Source organism: Solanum lycopersicum, chromosome 1 (genome assembly GCF_036512215.1).
Source record: "Solanum lycopersicum chromosome 1, SLM_r2.1".
Taxonomy (NCBI): domain Eukaryota; kingdom Viridiplantae; phylum Streptophyta; class Magnoliopsida; order Solanales; family Solanaceae; genus Solanum; species Solanum lycopersicum.
In genome coordinates, this window is record NC_090800.1 from 90,349,057 (window position 1) to 90,365,542 (window position 16,486).

Consider the following 16,486-nt stretch of genomic DNA (forward strand, 5'->3'; position numbering starts at 1 on the left):
AGTCAAATTAACTTTTGAAAAGCGCAACATAACAAATAAAAATAAACGGAGGGAGTAACTATTATTGAGATATAATATAATAAATTCATTAAAAAAATAATAGAGATGATTTCATAAACCTCTTTGGAGATTTCGCTCTATAACACTCACATTTCACGTGGTTTACCACGTGGTTTACGATATTATGCCTACTTCCTTATTTTGATTTTTTTATAACCTTGTTTTAAACCTATTAAAAAATAAACATAAGTTAATTATGATTTAACAATTTATCTCTCTTTGTATTAATTTCTTTAGATTATTAAAAAAATAATTTATTTTATAAAATACTTTAAAAATAAATCAACATGAAGAAGGAAAAATGTGTCAAATTAAAATTGATTTATATTTATTTTAATATGGGTTTAAAGGATGATTAAAATGAAGGAAAGTGAACGTAATATAAAAAAGTGAGTTTTACAAGAAAATTATCCCAAAATAATAATATTTGAAATGGTTGTTCAGTGTCATGTTTAGAGGAGATCAGAAATGGCGTCGAAGCTAACTCCAAAGCTCTTCTCATGGCTGATTCTGCCGACGTTGCTTCTCATTTTCCTCTACTCCCTATCCCTTCCACTTTATGCTCCTACTCCTCCGAAACCCAAAATTCCCATCTCTCCTTCTTGTAATCTCTTTAAAGGGAAGTGGGTTAGCGACCCGAATCGCAGACCCATTTACGATGAGTCCTGCCCCTTTCACAGGAACGCCTGGAACTGTCTCAGAAACCAAAGAGAGAATATGGGTCGGATCAATTCTTGGAAATGGAAACCCGACAAGTGTGATTTAACTCGGATCGACCCAGTTGGGTTCTTGGGTTCAATGAGGAACAAGAATATTGGGTTTGTTGGAGATTCGTTGAATGAGAATTTCTTGGTTTCGTTTTTGTGTACTCTTAGAGTGGCTGATTCTAGTGCAAAGAAATGGAAGAGAAAGGGTGCTTGGAGAGGAGCCTATTTTCCAAAGTTCAATGTTACCGTGGGTTATCATCGTGCTGTTTTGCTAGCCAAATATGAGTGAGCATATTGCTTTATACGTTATACTTTTAACGTGTTTTGATATTGTAATATATTCCGAGATTCTTGTTATAAATTGTGTTGTTAGTAGCAAATGCAAATATTAGTTTTGATATTGTGTTGTTTAGTAGCAAATGACAATTTTTTACCAGATATTATTGAGTTTGCACCTAATCATGGTTGCTTATCAACACTGAAAGTTGGAGAATTCATGGCTGTACTGTGAGTTGTGGTTCCCTATATTTATAGATTGATTATACAAAATAATGGCTGAGCAACTTCTATGATTTCCTATCCACGGCTAATTTCAAATTCTAGTTCTTCCAAGAATAATTTTGAAGGAAGGAGCTTTGGAAGGCTAGGATTCATAGTGCAATTTTCCAAGAAAAAGTCTGTTCATTCCAGGATGTTTGTAGCATTAATTTACTTTTGTTACGTAAGTCATATGCTTGTATTGGCTAATGTAGAAAGTCATATTTTTACAATGAAATTGGAGCTTTAACTTGAAACTCTTTGTTGTATGAGCTATAACTTGTTGCCTGGATGAGTGCTCAAGTGTAAAATAGAACTTGAATTGTGACTAGCTTCAGTATCTGACATCATAAAGGGACTTTGGTCATTAGAAGAGTGTAGATTAGCTTCTTGATACGGCTGTTGCTCCTCAACTGACCATTTACGTTAATTTTTTAAAAAGTTCTCGTTTTGTCTGGTTAATTATGCTAACAGAAATGAAAACTGTATCTTGTGTACCATTTGCATTACATAGTTTGTCCTCATTCTTGAGTGTTGCCAAAGTTGGATATCAGTCTGAAGTATGATGTGAGTTTTCTTTGAAGTCGTAATCTTACTTGCTCATTACTGATTAAATAAGGTGGCTGCCAAAACAGCTTGACGATTCCAACCAAGATGGATTGAAGGGAAGATATCGAGTAGATGTTGATATTCCAGCAGATGATTGGGCTCATATTGGTGCCTTTTACAATGTTCTAGTCTTCAACACTGGTCATTGGTAATTTTTGTGCCTTCCTTCATGCTGTTTTTACTTTTTCGCACATTCGCTGATATGTCTATCACTTCTGCTGTCCAAATAGAATGGCCAATTTTCCTCTGTTTATTGTGAAATATTTTCATTTTCAGTTGAAGTTTCTCTTACATAATATGTAAAAAAATTGAATTAAGCATCTGGATGACAGTGGGTTGTTGGGTGAAAATATTAACATTGACTACCTGCCCAACCTACTTGATTTTTGATATGCTTTACTTGAGCTGAGGGTCTATCAGAAACAAACAATCTATCTGCCTTCACCTTATGAATATAAGTGTAAGACTGCATGTGCATCACCCTCCTCAGAACCCACTTGTGGGATTACACTGGGTTTGTTGTTGTTGTTGTAACTACCTGCCCAACCTTGCAAACACATCACCTGTATGGATGGAATTTTCAGCCACCTTTGGATGCTAACCACCTAGCTGTACCACTATTGAAACTTGAAAAGCTCTAAAATTTTATTCGAAGACATAAAGGTCTGAACTCCTATCTATCTTCAATGGGAAAAATAAAATTATAAATTTATGCATTGCCAAAAAGCAAAATTTCGCCTTATTCAGTAGAAAAATGTACATGTTTTTTAAGTGGAAGGTGTTATCTTTGTTCTTTCATATGTGTGTGTAACGGAGAGGAAATTGAAGTTCCAATACATGATGGGCTAGGTAGATCAGCTGGTAATTTGTTGTGTGCAGCAACTTTGCACTGTTAACGATTCCAGTTGTGTTTCTTGATTAAAAAAATGATTCCGGTTGTGTTTGATCAAACTTAAAAGCAAGTACTCCTATAATCACAGGTCGGACTAATGATGGTTTTCCTGACATTTCAAATTATTTCACCGACTCTAGTTATTAACGTATTATCTCTAACTCCTTTGCTTTAATGGTTATTAATATCTTCTAGGTGGGGCTTTGACAAATTCCCTAAAGAGACGCCTCTTGTTTTCTACAAGGCAGGGCAATTGATTCAACCTCCATTAGAGATGTTTGATGGGTTTAAGGTTGTTCTTGAGAATATGATTGCCTATATAGATAAAGAATTACCAGAGAAAACACTTAAGTTTTGGCGCTTGCAATCACCAAGGCACTTTCACGGTGGTGATTGGAATCAAAATGGTAGTTGCACAATGGATGAACCCCTTGATGAACTTCAGGTATGCAAATGTAGCACTTTTTGGTGAATTTGAGACTTCCACTTTCTTAAGGTAATCAACTTGGTTAGTTACTAATAGAAATGTCCCTTGCATACTAATAGAAATCACTTGGAAATGCATTGCTTAGTCTACAAACTCATGCAAGTAAAGTTGAAAGACATGGATAATTTGTTATATATTTAACTCAACATGTTTTTTAGTCTAACTTAGCAAGGATTTGCCTCCTAAGAAAGCTTATTTTGTCTGACAATTGATACAAAAGTATTTAACTTAACATGTTTGTAATCTAACTTCCTTCAACAAGTGATTTTCCTACTGATAGAAAAAAGTGCTTGTTCCCACATCTACATTTTCTCAGACCATTAGATTTCCTGTTTACATTTTTTGACAAATTATAGGGACTATTATGCACTTGAAAGTTTATTACAGTAAGTAGTGACAACTGATAAGTTTTCTGAAGAAAATCTTACTGATACCTGAACAGCTTGATCTGTGGTTTGATCCCAGATATAATGGGGTTAACAAAGAAGCAAGGCGACTAAATCATTTGATCGAAGAGGTTTTAAAAGATACAACTATCAGAAGCCTCGATCTGACTCACTTGAGTGAGTTCCGTGCAGATGCCCATCCTGCCATTTGGTTGGGGAAAAAGGATGCAGTATCGGTCTGGGGTCAAGACTGTATGCATTGGTGCCTTCCTGGTGTTCCAGATACATGGGTTGATATCTTGGCCCAGCTAATCACTCCTCATATTTTAGAGACAGGGTGATCACTATAGATGGTTGCAAAGCTTGCGTGATTCATTTGCAACTGAGCTCCTGATACATCAAGACGTCAGCTTTTTTGACAACAACTACAAACTTGCTGATCTGAAGGAGGTGGTAGAACCAGTTCATTATTTTGTATTCCCTTACATTCTTCCTATCATTTGGAGGGGTAGCGGGGGGAGGGGGGTTGGAGATTTGACCTTTGAAACTGTTTAGCCTTGTTCAAGGGGCTTTGGTTACAGATGTTTTCTGGTGCTTACCTATTGGGAGGAAAATGGGGGCTGATTATAAGCCAAAAGGCCTAGAGTTTATATACTAAGAATTATTTTTTTTCTTTTTTCCCTTTTCAAGGGGCTTTGGTTAGAGATGTTTTCTTTTTTCCCTTTTCACCTCATACCTGTTCCCCACTTAGAAACTTTGTAGAACATGTACAAACATTGCTATATTTTTTTTTCTTCCTTTTTTTTGTTTCTATCAGGTGGTCTCTTCTTTTTCAAATTTTGTGTTTTTGGGTGGAGAATGTATAATGTATTATTATAATCGTGTGAAATGTAAAAAAAAAAAAAAGATTTGTTCAAGTTGCTCGATAATAATCTATTCTTTATGCTAAAAATGGCTTTAATTTCTTATCAATTCTCCCAATTATACTCTTCGTTTTCTTTTTACTGTAAATATTTAACAACATATATACATTTTATATGTTGTGGAATTCTCATTTTCCTTTTTCTGCAATAAAATTGGTTTGCTACTCGTTAAGTAGTCAAACGTCAAAAGTTTATGAATTGTGACACTCCATGAAATTGGTTCATCATTGTACTACTAAACAAAGTAACAAACCCTAAAATCTGTTTTTCTAGTAATCATTACAGTATGTGTCATAAACTGAACTATAAAAGATAGAATTAAAGACCAGACAAAAAATATAGACAGGCAGTCGGTGCAAAAACTTGAACACTGCAAGCAAGCAGCCCTAATAATCATATAAATCTCATTAAAAAAGGAAATCTTTAAAATCCAAAAAAACCAACGCCAATCCTCCTTCCATGGCTTTGACAATTCATCTTCTTTATCCAAATCGTTTCCCTTCACAATTCACAAACTCCCAAACCAATTTGGTCCCTTCGATGTATACCTTCAAGAATCATCCCAAGTTTCACAAAGTCTCGTGCACCAACAACGACGACGACATGAACGATATTGACCTGGCATCAGATTTTGCAACAGAGGTTGGAAAGATGAACACCCAGATGATACAGAAAGAGGAAGCGTTGAAGAAAAGCAAAGAGCTTTTGTTCGTTGAGTTTTGCCACTACACGGGATTGAAATCGGAGGAAATGAAGAAGAAATGGAAGAAGTTCAGTGAGGAGGAACAATGGGATTTGGTTAAAAGTTTTGTTTTAGAATGGGGTGCCCATTTTCATCCATTATCTGCGAGGTCTGTTAAAGAATTAGTCGATGAGTACTTAGTTGAAAACATTTCTGAGTTCAATTCTTCTACTTCTTCTTCTTCTTCTTCTTTTTTCCCTGGTCTCAAAAAATTGATGGGATTTTCAGGGGATGATAATGAATAAATTGGATTTTCAGTTTCCCTTATTGACTTTTAGCTTTAAATATCTCTGCTTTTGATTTGTTAAACTAAACAGGATGGAAATTTGTTTCCAAAGATGCCAAAACATCTTATATATGCTTAAGTGTTGATGTAATTGCCCACCTTTTTTTTTAGCCCACGTAGAAATAAAAAGGAAATAACAGACAGAACGAAGTTGAGACAGTAAAGTGAGAAGCTTCACAAAGCCCTCATGAACTTCTGATATATTATGAATACTCATCTGGATTCAACAAATGGATGGATATATACTCTTATGTAAGAAATACAACTGCAACTATGGCAGACTTTCCCGCAATCTGAGGGAATCTTTCGTGTAATGTTGGCTACCTATGGTTTAAAACAAAGAATTTCACATCTGTTCTGTGTACTCTAATTTGATACAGTCAAAACTAGCAAACTGTCAGGAAAGGATCTGAAATGATGATCATTCCTGATTGAACTTTGCTGAATGTTATTGACCTTTTCTAGCTGAATGGCAGAAGAACCTCAAGAGGATTGCTTTTGATTTTGTTCTATCTTGGCTCGTACTTTCTCTTCCAATACAGACATCTCTGTATCAAGACCAAATATTCTGTTAAGGGCGTGCATATTTTCAAGTATTTCACTCAAAGTTCGGTTTTCAGCTCCATCGCATTTCAGATGCTGCATTGGTCCATGTAGCAGCTTGTTTACTATCCCTAGACTAAGATCATAAATAGCCTTCTTCTTGTGTTGGGGGATATCATCACCCATCTTAGACAAACATTTGTCAACCTCAGCAGACCTAATTCTTTCAGCATATGCCCTGAGCTTTTTGATAGTTGGAACGGTTTCAAGGGAGTCTTTAAGTGCTTCAAATTGTTTCACTTCCTCAGCAATGATAGTCTCAGCTTCCATTTTCTTCCGCAACCGATCCTCCTTATTAACTTCCACAACCTCTTTAAGATCATCCACATTGTAAACATCTGCACCTTCAACTTCAGCAACACTAGGCTCCACATTCCGAGGAACAGAAATATCGATAAATAGCCTCCGGCATCCATCTTCAGAGTCCACAGAAGGGAGAGCTTGAACACTCTCTTTTATGAATAAAGGGGCTTTCGAAGCAGTGCATGTGAATATTACATCAGCCTGAGCAGCACATGCTAACAATTCTGAGAAAGGTTTATATACTATATCAGCATCCATCAACTCCTCACGGATGGCAGCAACTCTGTCCTCTGTCCGGTTAATGACAACCATCTTTTTACACCCTTTAGCAGCCAAGTGTCTGATCACAAGCTTTCCCATCTTGCCAGCTCCAACAATTAACACACGAGCCATAGAAGAAGAATACTCTGGAAGTTTCAGCAGAGCAAGCTCCACCGCCGCTGAACTGACTGATACTGATCCGCTGGAGATATTGGTCTCAGTTCTTACCCTCTTACCAGTTGTGATTGCACGCTTAAATAGCTCACTTATTTTCCTACCAAAGCCAGGGACACCTTGTCCATTCTTAACAACCTGCTTGACCTGTGCAAGAATTTGACCTTCTCCCAGGACTAGGGAATCTAGTCCAGCAGCTACTTCAAACAGGTGTTGTGTGGCATCTTGATTGTATAGCAAAAACCGGTGTTGGCATAGCTCTGTAACTGGAACTCCACTAAACTGCCAAACAAAGATCTGTGTCAAAAAGGTTTGCATATAAAGTACAACAAAAAGTGAACATTGTAGCATATCTGTGCTTAGGTAGTTAGACCTTTGCAATGACGTTAGTGAGCAGGGGAACCAAAGCATAGTACAATAAATACAATTCCTTCCCAAATGTAGAATGCAGTGTATAAATGGCACAGCAAGTCAAAATCTTTTGTTTATCATTGAAGTGCATCTTTCATGATGGAGAATATGCAAGGTAATTCGTAAACCTTTGAAACCAACATGAATTTGTTCAAATCTTACTGCAAGCGACATAGGGTAGATGATGCTCATCAGAGTTTAACGCAGTTTTTATATGACAGTGTTGCTAGTTTATTAGACGGGTTGAAGATGCTGGTCAACAAAAGGAAACATAATGCAGATAAATGATGCTCGAAGAAAAAATTACCTTAGACATCCACTCAGTCACTTCTTTAATTCCACGATTTTGGGCAAGCGCCAGAACATATATTTCAATTCTGTTACAAGTACTCAATACAGCAGCTTCCTCTATATGATTCAAAGAACACAGTTCGCGAATTGCTTGAGGCCATTGTGCTTCTGGGATAGAAACTTTCTCCCGCACTTCGACTGGTGCTGTGTGAATGTTAAGTCCAATAACCATGATGCTGCTACTCTCCTTTGTATATCCTGTCACCAAAAAGTTACCTATGTTAGACTATAAAAACTCTAACCTTCTTTCTCAAACATCTTAAGTAAACTCAAACTATCCATCCATATATCAATCAATGAACTACACCTCAATCCCAATCAACTAAATACCACAGATTTATAGTTCAATCAAAGCCACGGATTCAGCTGTAGTGAATACCAAACCTCAATCCCTAATTAGCTACTGTCAATAATTATAGTTCAATCAAGGTCAAGGACTTGAGATTAGAAAAATATCACAAAACTCTAGCTATAATACCAAAATTTCAAGTAAAAAATAAGAGAGATAAAAAAAAAGGCTTACGATCAGCAGCAGAAGTTTTCAGAAGTTCCAAAGCAGAAAGACTCGATGTTCTAGATTCCTTTTTGCCATTTTTCACCACCGAGTTAGAAGATAACTCACATTTAGGGCTCAAGGAATGCGATCTCGTCCAATATACCAACGGCTTAATTCTTCTCCGACTCCCGAAAAAACTAAGTTGATGACGAAAACAATCCAGAGAAGGAGAAGACGACGTAGAACAAGACGTAGAACTTAAATTGAAACTTCCACCTGTCAGAGAACTACTCGCAACCGCCATTGAAACACAAATTGTAGAAAACAGCAATAGCGGCTATGGCGAGAGAGCTCCAAAACCCAGATTTGTATTCGAAATATGGAGCAGGTGACAGAATGGAATAGGTATGGAGGTGATGGGTTTTGGTAATTGGAGTGGTAGGCTTCCCAATATAATTAGGCAATTTTACTTATTTGGACGGAATGGACGACAGTGGTTGGTGATTATTTGACTTTTTGGGAATGCTTATTTATAGTTTTGGGGTTTTTCAATTATTCCATTTGCGCGTTGCTTCCACACTCCAAAATTTATTACGATTAGGAATTAGTCCAAATATGAGAATTGCGACTACGAACGTGTTAATAATGTAAGTGGATGGTTCCTTTTTTGACTTAGGATTTGGAATTGGTACCATATTGAATTACATTTCAAAGTACGTAAATAGTGTACTTTATTTTTATTTTTATTTAGTAGTTTTGGAATTTATTAAGGAATATTCGCTGCATAAATCATTTCGTATTAACATGTTAAAATGTGAGATATATAGTCTGTAGTAATGCAAGTGTTAAATTCCCTTAAAAGGTATCTCGAAAATTTCATAAAGAGATCAAGATCTCGAATACTCCACAAATTGATGGATTATTCACGTAGAGAAGTTAAATCTAAATCATCCTAGTTCGAGAAATACGCCAGTAACGGCATTCGAATCATGGATAAATCCTAGGAGAGTAGAACTAAGAGATCAACAGAATTGTACCCGCTATTTTAATCAATAAAATTATGTTTCTTCATATTTTATTTGTATGATTTGTTTATTTTCCATATGTTTAAAATTTGTTGCAAACAATTATATATAAGCAAGGTATTTAAAAATATTTTCACGTTCAATAATTATTCAATTATTAGCTCAAACAATTTGAATTTGAATAAAGAAATACAAATCCATTTCAAAGTTTTAAAAAGTATATTAATAAAGAAGCTTCTTTTTTGTTGAACTATTCCGTCTGATTCATTCGTATTGTTGCGGTACAGCGATAAAAAAAAAGTTATACAAATAATTTGCATGCATTCTCATTTAGACTTGTAAGTATAGAAAAATATATGGGAGAGAAAATATTAATAATATCTGAATAATTATTTATTTTTAAAATAATAATATTTTTTATATATTTATTAACATTATTAAAGTATAGATATTATCCCTAAATAATTTGATTTTTTTTTTACTAATTAGCTAAATTTTTCAGCGTTGTAGGCCCATAAAATTTGAAAATAAGAGGAATTCTTCTAAACCTTTGATTGCACAAAGTCAACTAGAAATTAAAATAACATTATATTGCTAACAAATTGTTACTCAACAAATTTGAAGATAATCTAGAATTCTTCTTAATTAATTGCACATAATAATAATAATAAAAATGATAAATAATGGTAATGTCCATAGATACTGTCATAAAAGTTAAACTGTGGTATTAATTAGGTCAAATTTAATAATTTAACCTATCACGTTAACGGGCGACCGGTCCTGTAACATCAAACAAAAATAAACTGAAAAAAACACAAGAAAATATTTAACAATTTACTGTTTTTTTTTTGTGGTGTTTTATCCACATAAATATGATCAGATATTCCAGAATATAGATAAAGTCAGTTAGGTGGAATTTGTGAAGCAATTAACTGATTATATGAATGTGTTGAGAGTAAGAAGAAAAAAAAAATCATTTCCATGGACTCTCAGATTCTAAAATTTTGGCCAATTATTCCTTCAAAAAATTTAATTTTCAACTCCAAAAAAGCAGTTCCCATTCGTGGCCTATCCAATACCCGATTCCGGGTTGCGGCAGCGGGGTCCGTTCAGAAGTCAGAGGAGGAATGGCGTGCCATTCTCTCCCCTGACCAATTCCGGATTTTGAGACAGAAAGGCACAGAGTATGTATGCTGTAGTTACAATCTTCTTAAATCTGTATCTGTAATGGACAAAATTAACAAACATAAAAACGAATATTGTAGTTGTGTGATGCGTATAATTAAGTATCCCTGATTTTTACTCTACAGGACTCAAGGGAGTGGAGAGTATAACAAGTTTTTTGGTGTAGGCACCTACCTCTGTGCTGGTTGTGGCACTCCACTCTACAGATCCGCAACCAAATTCAACTCACCCTGTGGCTGGCCTTCTTTTTATGAGGGTCTCCCTGGGGCCATAAATCGCAATGTAAGCTTCTTCTCATATCACACTAGCTACATTCGTATGTGGCTTATCACTACCCAAATATGCTTATATCGTTTTACCACAACTCTTTTGGTGACTCGAACTCTATCAATCTCATTTCTAATGCTAGAGTTTCTATAATTAAAACAAGACATTTTGAGTTGATTTGCATGTTATTTCAGCCAGACCCAGATGGCATAAGGATGGAGATAACTTGTGCTGCTTGTGGAGGCCATCTTGGTCATGTTTTTAAAGGTGAATGGTTTCGTACCCCAACAAATGAACGCCATTGTGTCAACAGTATATCCCTCAAGTTCAAACCACCGCAATTTTCTTAATGCCCTCTTCCTGACTATATATATACGTCCTGATTATGTACAACTTTGATCTAATAGTCCATTCTGTCATGTAGCTTAGCAACTTCCTGTTAGTCTCTGTATATTTTGTTTGTAATTATGATCTGTATATGCTTGATGATTTTATTGAAGATAAGTAAAGAAATGAGCTATTTTCATTCAACTACACATTACACTGAAGATAGAACTACACACAACTCAACTACACATTCACCTGCTCATCAATGAGCAATGTCAACTAGCTAGTATTTTCTTAACGCAAGTTGGTTGGTACTTGCAAATACAATGAGCTGTGGATATATACAAAGTAGCATCAAATTTTTTCCATAGTGATCATATCAAAAGTAGCTTCATGCAATACTTAAAAGTAGAAGTTCCTTTCAAAAAGATGTATATTAACCTCAAATTGCTTATATTAGATCCAGCAGAAAAGGGAAGTTGGTTAATGGAAAACCTGAATATATATGACATATACAACTAGCTAGATATCAAAGTGTAATTATTGTTCTAGAGTTATTTTCATGCAAAAAGAAAACGAACAATTCACTTGTATACAATATATAACTTCGACTTTTCCTTCTTTCCGATCCTCTGATTCATCAGTCACTTGATTTCCATCAGGAGTACATATAAAATTATACTCTGAAATCTTCCTCTAGATCTCACTAGAAATATTTGATCTTGTATCCTGCTGTTGAACTTCAGAATAACCGGTAACTTCATCGATTGTTGAGAATGCTACATCAGAGGGACAAGTAAACTCAATTGGATTTCCATATATGACTTGCACCTAGAAATAAGAGGGAGAAAATGTGAAAGCAATGGTGGCTTACTCTGCTATCTCAATGCGGATGGAAAAGAGATGTTTTCTTCTTTCAGATTTCAGTTGGAGCCAAAGTCATCTTCCAAATTTAAGTGAACCAACATATATGTGTGGAATATGAGCTATTTTTCGCCATTCCATACCTTTCTTCTTGCAAAGCCTTTCAAGATGAGGACAGTCTTGAATCGACAAATGCTGAAGAGCATTGAGGTACTTCATTCCTTCTGGCAATGATATCAAATGTTCGCAATTTGAAATTGCAAGGGATCTAAGAGAGGAAAGTTTAGCAAGCCAGTCAGGAAGATCTGTGAGATAAGGACTGCTATGGATTACCAGACTTTGCAACGTAGTGACGTGTTGAAGGCTAGCTGGCAATGGGTATAATTCAGGGCAGGATATAATACTCAAGCTCCGTAGAGACGAGAGATTCTGGAAACTACCTCTAGATAAAGTTAACCGAGGGCAACTCATGATGGAGAGCTGTTCTAAGACTGTGAGATGTAGGAACCCACTTGAAAGATAAATCAGGTTGCCGCAATTCTCAATTGACAAGCTCTTTAGGGAGTTGAAACCAGCAAATTCTTCTGATGGCAATGACTCTAAGCTGTGGCACCCATTGATCTCAAGGAACTCCAAAGCTTGCAGCTTTCGGATTCCTGTTGGCAAATGGGTTAGTTTTTCACAGTTGCTAATGGTCAGTGACTTCAGATAAGTGAGATGCTCTATCTCTTGAGGAAGAGAAATGAAATTTTTGCACGAAAGTATTTCCACAGTCTCCAGTGATTTGTTGTTCTCCAGCAATTTCCCTGAAAGGTGCACTAGACCTTGAAGCGCATCAATCACAACATTGGAGAGTGAAGACATGTTATCCACAGACTCCAAGATCTTTGGATGGCAATCACGGAGCTCCAAATAAAGAAGAGATTGAAATGTTGGAGCAGAGATAAGATTAGGACATTTATCCACAACTAACTTTTGCAGGCGAGGAAATACTGCTGCTTCGTTCTCTATGCAAGACCATTCTTTTAAGCAGGGAAGGTCCTTGATTGTTAGGTCTTCCAGGGATGGGAATTTGAGGGGTTTGCCGCCATAAAATTCTTCACCGATATGTGTAACTCCATCCATCCCTTGTAGATAAAGTGTTTTGAGAAACGGAAGCTTCCCAAAGGTAGGTAAAGTATCACATCCACTGCAGTTGATCAAAGCAATCAGAACTAGATTAGGGAGGTCCCAATCTGGAAATCTGAATCCAGAATATCCCTTGATATATAGTTTTTTGAGGTTTACATGTGGCTGAAGACATATAGTTTTTTGAGGTTTACATGTGGCTGAAGACACTCAATGATCCCCTCGACAACATTGTCATCATCCCTTGATAGTGATCTTGATGTACCATCAACTTCTCTGCAAACCTCGTATGAGGTAGACCCTGTTGACATCCTCACTATGTTCTCACTTCCCCATTGGAGTCTTAACAATTCCACATATTTCTTCGCCCTCAGATTAGCCAGTGCAGCTTCTTCTTTGTCTCTGATGTTCTCCAGGCCCCTTATACTCAATTCACCTCTTATGTGGGGAGAACTGATTTCAGAGATGCTTTCTCCAATCCCTTTGCCCACAATGTATAAAGGCAAAGTTTGAAGCTGAACCAAATTTCCCAGACCAGCAGGAAGGCGAGTCAGTCCATTACATCCCACTATGTTAAGGTGCCTTAAGCCAGTTATATTAGCCAATCCAAAAGGTAACTCCATTAGGTTACCACAAAATGAGAGGTTCAGGGTTTGCAGATTAGAAAGGTTGCAAATAGTATGAGGGAGTGTTTGAATAGAGGTGCTGGAGAGATCAAGGTATCTCAAACATATCAAATCACTAATCGACTCGTGCACCTTCTTCACACAACCACTTAAATCAAGGACTCGCAAGTATTTAAAGTTCAGAGGAAAAGAAGAAGGAATGTCTCCGGTGCAAAACAGGAATTGAAGTGTTCGAAGATGTTTGGCACCATACAATTCCTTTGGAAATGAAGTGGGATCTGAATGGAAAAGGATTGACAGGTGATGAACCTGTGACATGTTACCTTGAGTAAAGTCATGTCCCAATATCACGAAGTCCTGACTCCCCACACTTCGAGCAAGATCATGGATGAGATCATGCATTATGTATACTACTAGATCCGTCTCATCAAATTTCTTAACTTCCTGGAAAAATGATAAACACAACAAGTCATTAAAATACTCGTTGCCTATGTCTTCCAACTGCCTGTTCTTCTCATGACATGTTATCAAGCCTTCAGCAATCCATATGTGGATCATCTTTTCCTTGTGAATTTCATAATTTTTTGGATACAATGAACAGAATGCAAAGCATCGTTGGAGGTGTAGAGGCAACTGTAAGTAGCTCAACCGAAGAGCTGGCAGTATGCCACTGTTACAATTCTCAAGTTTCCAAAGTTCACTCTCTTGCACAAACATCCAATCTTCTTTTTCTCGTTTGAAGCGCAACAAACTTCCCAATGTTTTTGCTGCCAAAGGCACACCCCCACATTTCTTGATGATCTGTTTTCCAATATCCAACAGATTAGGATACTCACCTTCTTCTTCCTTGCTGAAAGCTCGTTGCTTGAACAAAACCCAACAATCATCTTCAGTCAAGCCTTGGAGACAATAAGGGGAGGTAGTTCCCAATATTGAAGCAACTTTGGTACTCCGTGTAGTGACAATGATTCTACTTCCTGCTCCACCACTTTGAAATAAGTCGCCCAGCTTATCCCACTCTTCTTGGTCTTCATTCCATACATCATCCAAAACAATCAAGAATCTCTTTCCACCCAATGAATCTTGAAAATGAGCTTGAAGTAGATCCATCTCCAAGAGTTCACACTTCCTCTTTGTTGCAGACTGTATTATGCTTAACATGAGCTTACTTACATCGAAATCCCGAGATACATAAACCCATATTTTAATGTCAAAGAAATGAACGACCTTTTCATCATTGTAGACTAATTGAGCTAGTGTAGTTTTGCCAAGTCCTCCAATACCTACAATTGGGATGATAGAAACAACCCCACCAGTTTTGCCATCACATGTAGTCAACAAAAGCTCTAAAAGCTTCTTTTTATCATCATCTCTTCCACATATTTTTGATGTTATCACAAACGATCCAGTTACTTTTGTTCTGTCATAATTGTCAACTTGTCTTTCTGTAGTTGTCGCTCTAAGATTTAAGCTAAACCCTTGCTTTGCAATCTCATCTAGTTCCTTAAGTTTTTTTGGTAGCATTTTTGCAAGGTCAAAAAGATGCTTTGATGGTTCAAAAGGTAGAAATAGACTTCTTACCTGTTTGGCTTTTCCACTGCGACTCTCGCACATTACACTTTCTGCAGTAAATTCATCCAGTAAGTTCTCCAGCTGGTAAGCTATGTCCTTGAGCTTCACCAACCAGTTTTCAACACGTTGATCCGTTTCTTGTCGCTTATGTGCATCATCAAGAAAAGCTCTAGCAGTTGGTAGTGTATTCTGCAGTTTTTCTATGTTTTCCTTCAAATGGTAGAGATCATGGAACTTCTGCACATATGGAGTGGCTAACTTTTCAAGAATCACCTGTAAAACAGGATATAGTACCAAATCTGCCATGTATTGCATTCTTAAAAGGAATTGGATGATGGGTAATAGAAATAAGAGAAAATGTTGTGATTTAGAACAGCAAACAAAGTTACAAGTTATAATCAACCATAAATAAAGAGAATTTCCTACTAAATTACATCTCTCATTTTGTCTCACATGTATAACTATATGACAAGTAAATAATCAAGAAACCTCATCCAATGCCATTGACGCTGTAATCTTGGATATTTCCGTAGAACACGAAAATGTATCGCAGAGAAGACTGAAAATGATTTTGTAAGGATATTCTCTTCCATTGATATGTGAATGAATATTCCTGCATTTTGACAAACACATGGAGTGCACATTGATACAGACAAACAGAAAATGAGGAATTTTCGACGTGAACTATTAGAAACGCTTCAATTAACTGAGCAATTCGATTTTTAAGACTCTTAAAATTGTTTTAGTTCGCTCTAAAATGGACCTAAAATCTTTAAATTTTTTAAAATAAAATTTTATATATTTGAAAATTACATTAAAAAAATAAATTCACTACCTATAAGTTTCGATAATTAACAATTAAGAAAAAATATTTTAAAAATTTATTCAAAATAGATTTATTTGAATTTTAAAATTTAAAAGTATTACATAAATTAAAATGAGAGATTCATATTAATGGAATGTTTGAGGTTTTTTTCATTGTTCAAAATATATTATATTGAATTGTTCAAAATTTAAGATGGATATTTGACTTTTATTTTTCATATTTATTCTTTCCTTTCATAAAATTTAATATTTTTTATGAGATAAATCACGCTACTTTATATTTATAATTTTATAAAAAATAAAAAATATAATTTAAATTTATTCTTAAAATGTTTTTCGTATATATTTTTTACAAATTTAATTAATATAAAATAGAATTATATAGCACACGAAATACAAACCTTCCATTTTGGTGGCGGGAAAAGTTGTTGCAAAAATA

At 35.8% G+C, this 16,486-nt stretch overlaps 6 protein-coding genes across 7 annotated transcripts; 3 read left to right on the forward strand and 3 right to left on the reverse strand.

Moving 5' to 3' along the window:
• Positions 1–363: 363 nt before the first annotated feature.
• Positions 364–4,595, forward strand: LOC101259585 (protein trichome birefringence-like 12). Of its 2 annotated transcripts, none has more exons than XM_004230551.5 (4): positions 364–1,052; positions 1,924–2,061; positions 3,001–3,250; positions 3,735–4,595. In XM_004230551.5, exons 1-4 carry the CDS (start codon positions 529–531, stop codon positions 4,017–4,019), a joined length of 1,197 nt encoding a protein of 398 aa, XP_004230599.1. In that variant the 5' UTR covers positions 364–528; the 3' UTR covers positions 4,020–4,595. The 2 variants fall into 2 exon arrangements, with proteins under 2 accessions (XP_004230599.1, XP_004230600.1); XM_004230552.5 differs by having other exon boundaries at positions 371–1,052; positions 3,758–4,595.
• Positions 4,596–4,820: 225 nt separating this feature from the next.
• On the forward strand, positions 4,821–5,610 carry LOC104645397 (uncharacterized). The gene has a single exon (XM_010316858.4). It carries the CDS (start codon positions 5,061–5,063, stop codon positions 5,586–5,588), a length of 528 nt encoding a protein of 175 aa, XP_010315160.1. The 5' UTR covers positions 4,821–5,060; the 3' UTR covers positions 5,589–5,610.
• A 170-nt stretch (positions 5,611–5,780) lies between these two features.
• Positions 5,781–8,812, reverse strand: LOC101252440 (glutamyl-tRNA reductase 1, chloroplastic-like). The gene is made up of 3 exons (XM_004230603.4): positions 8,256–8,812; positions 7,689–7,930; positions 5,781–7,252 (listed from the first exon to the last, which is right to left on the reverse strand). Exons 1-3 carry the CDS (start codon positions 8,530–8,532, stop codon positions 6,113–6,115), a joined length of 1,659 nt encoding a protein of 552 aa, XP_004230651.1. The 5' UTR covers positions 8,533–8,812; the 3' UTR covers positions 5,781–6,112.
• A 1,198-nt stretch (positions 8,813–10,010) lies between these two features.
• LOC101252727 (peptide methionine sulfoxide reductase B5) lies at positions 10,011–11,236 on the forward strand. The gene is made up of 3 exons (XM_004230604.5): positions 10,011–10,437; positions 10,564–10,720; positions 10,900–11,236. Exons 1-3 carry the CDS (start codon positions 10,235–10,237, stop codon positions 11,053–11,055), a joined length of 516 nt encoding a protein of 171 aa, XP_004230652.1. The 5' UTR covers positions 10,011–10,234; the 3' UTR covers positions 11,056–11,236.
• Positions 11,237–11,447: 211 nt separating this feature from the next.
• Positions 11,448–16,353, reverse strand: LOC104645398 (putative disease resistance protein RGA1). Its single transcript, XM_010316859.4, has 2 exons — positions 11,907–16,353; positions 11,448–11,811 (listed from the first exon to the last, which is right to left on the reverse strand). The coding sequence occupies exon 1, from the start codon at positions 15,535–15,537 to the stop codon at positions 13,180–13,182; it is 2,358 nt and encodes a 785-aa protein (XP_010315161.2). The 5' UTR covers positions 15,538–16,353; the 3' UTR covers positions 11,448–11,811; positions 11,907–13,179.
• On the reverse strand, positions 11,729–13,021 carry LOC138337054 (disease resistance protein TAO1-like). Its single transcript, XM_069295257.1, has 2 exons — positions 11,999–13,021; positions 11,729–11,863 (listed from the first exon to the last, which is right to left on the reverse strand). Exons 1-2 carry the CDS (start codon positions 13,019–13,021, stop codon positions 11,729–11,731), a joined length of 1,158 nt encoding a protein of 385 aa, XP_069151358.1.
• Positions 16,354–16,486: the final 133 nt, after the last annotated feature.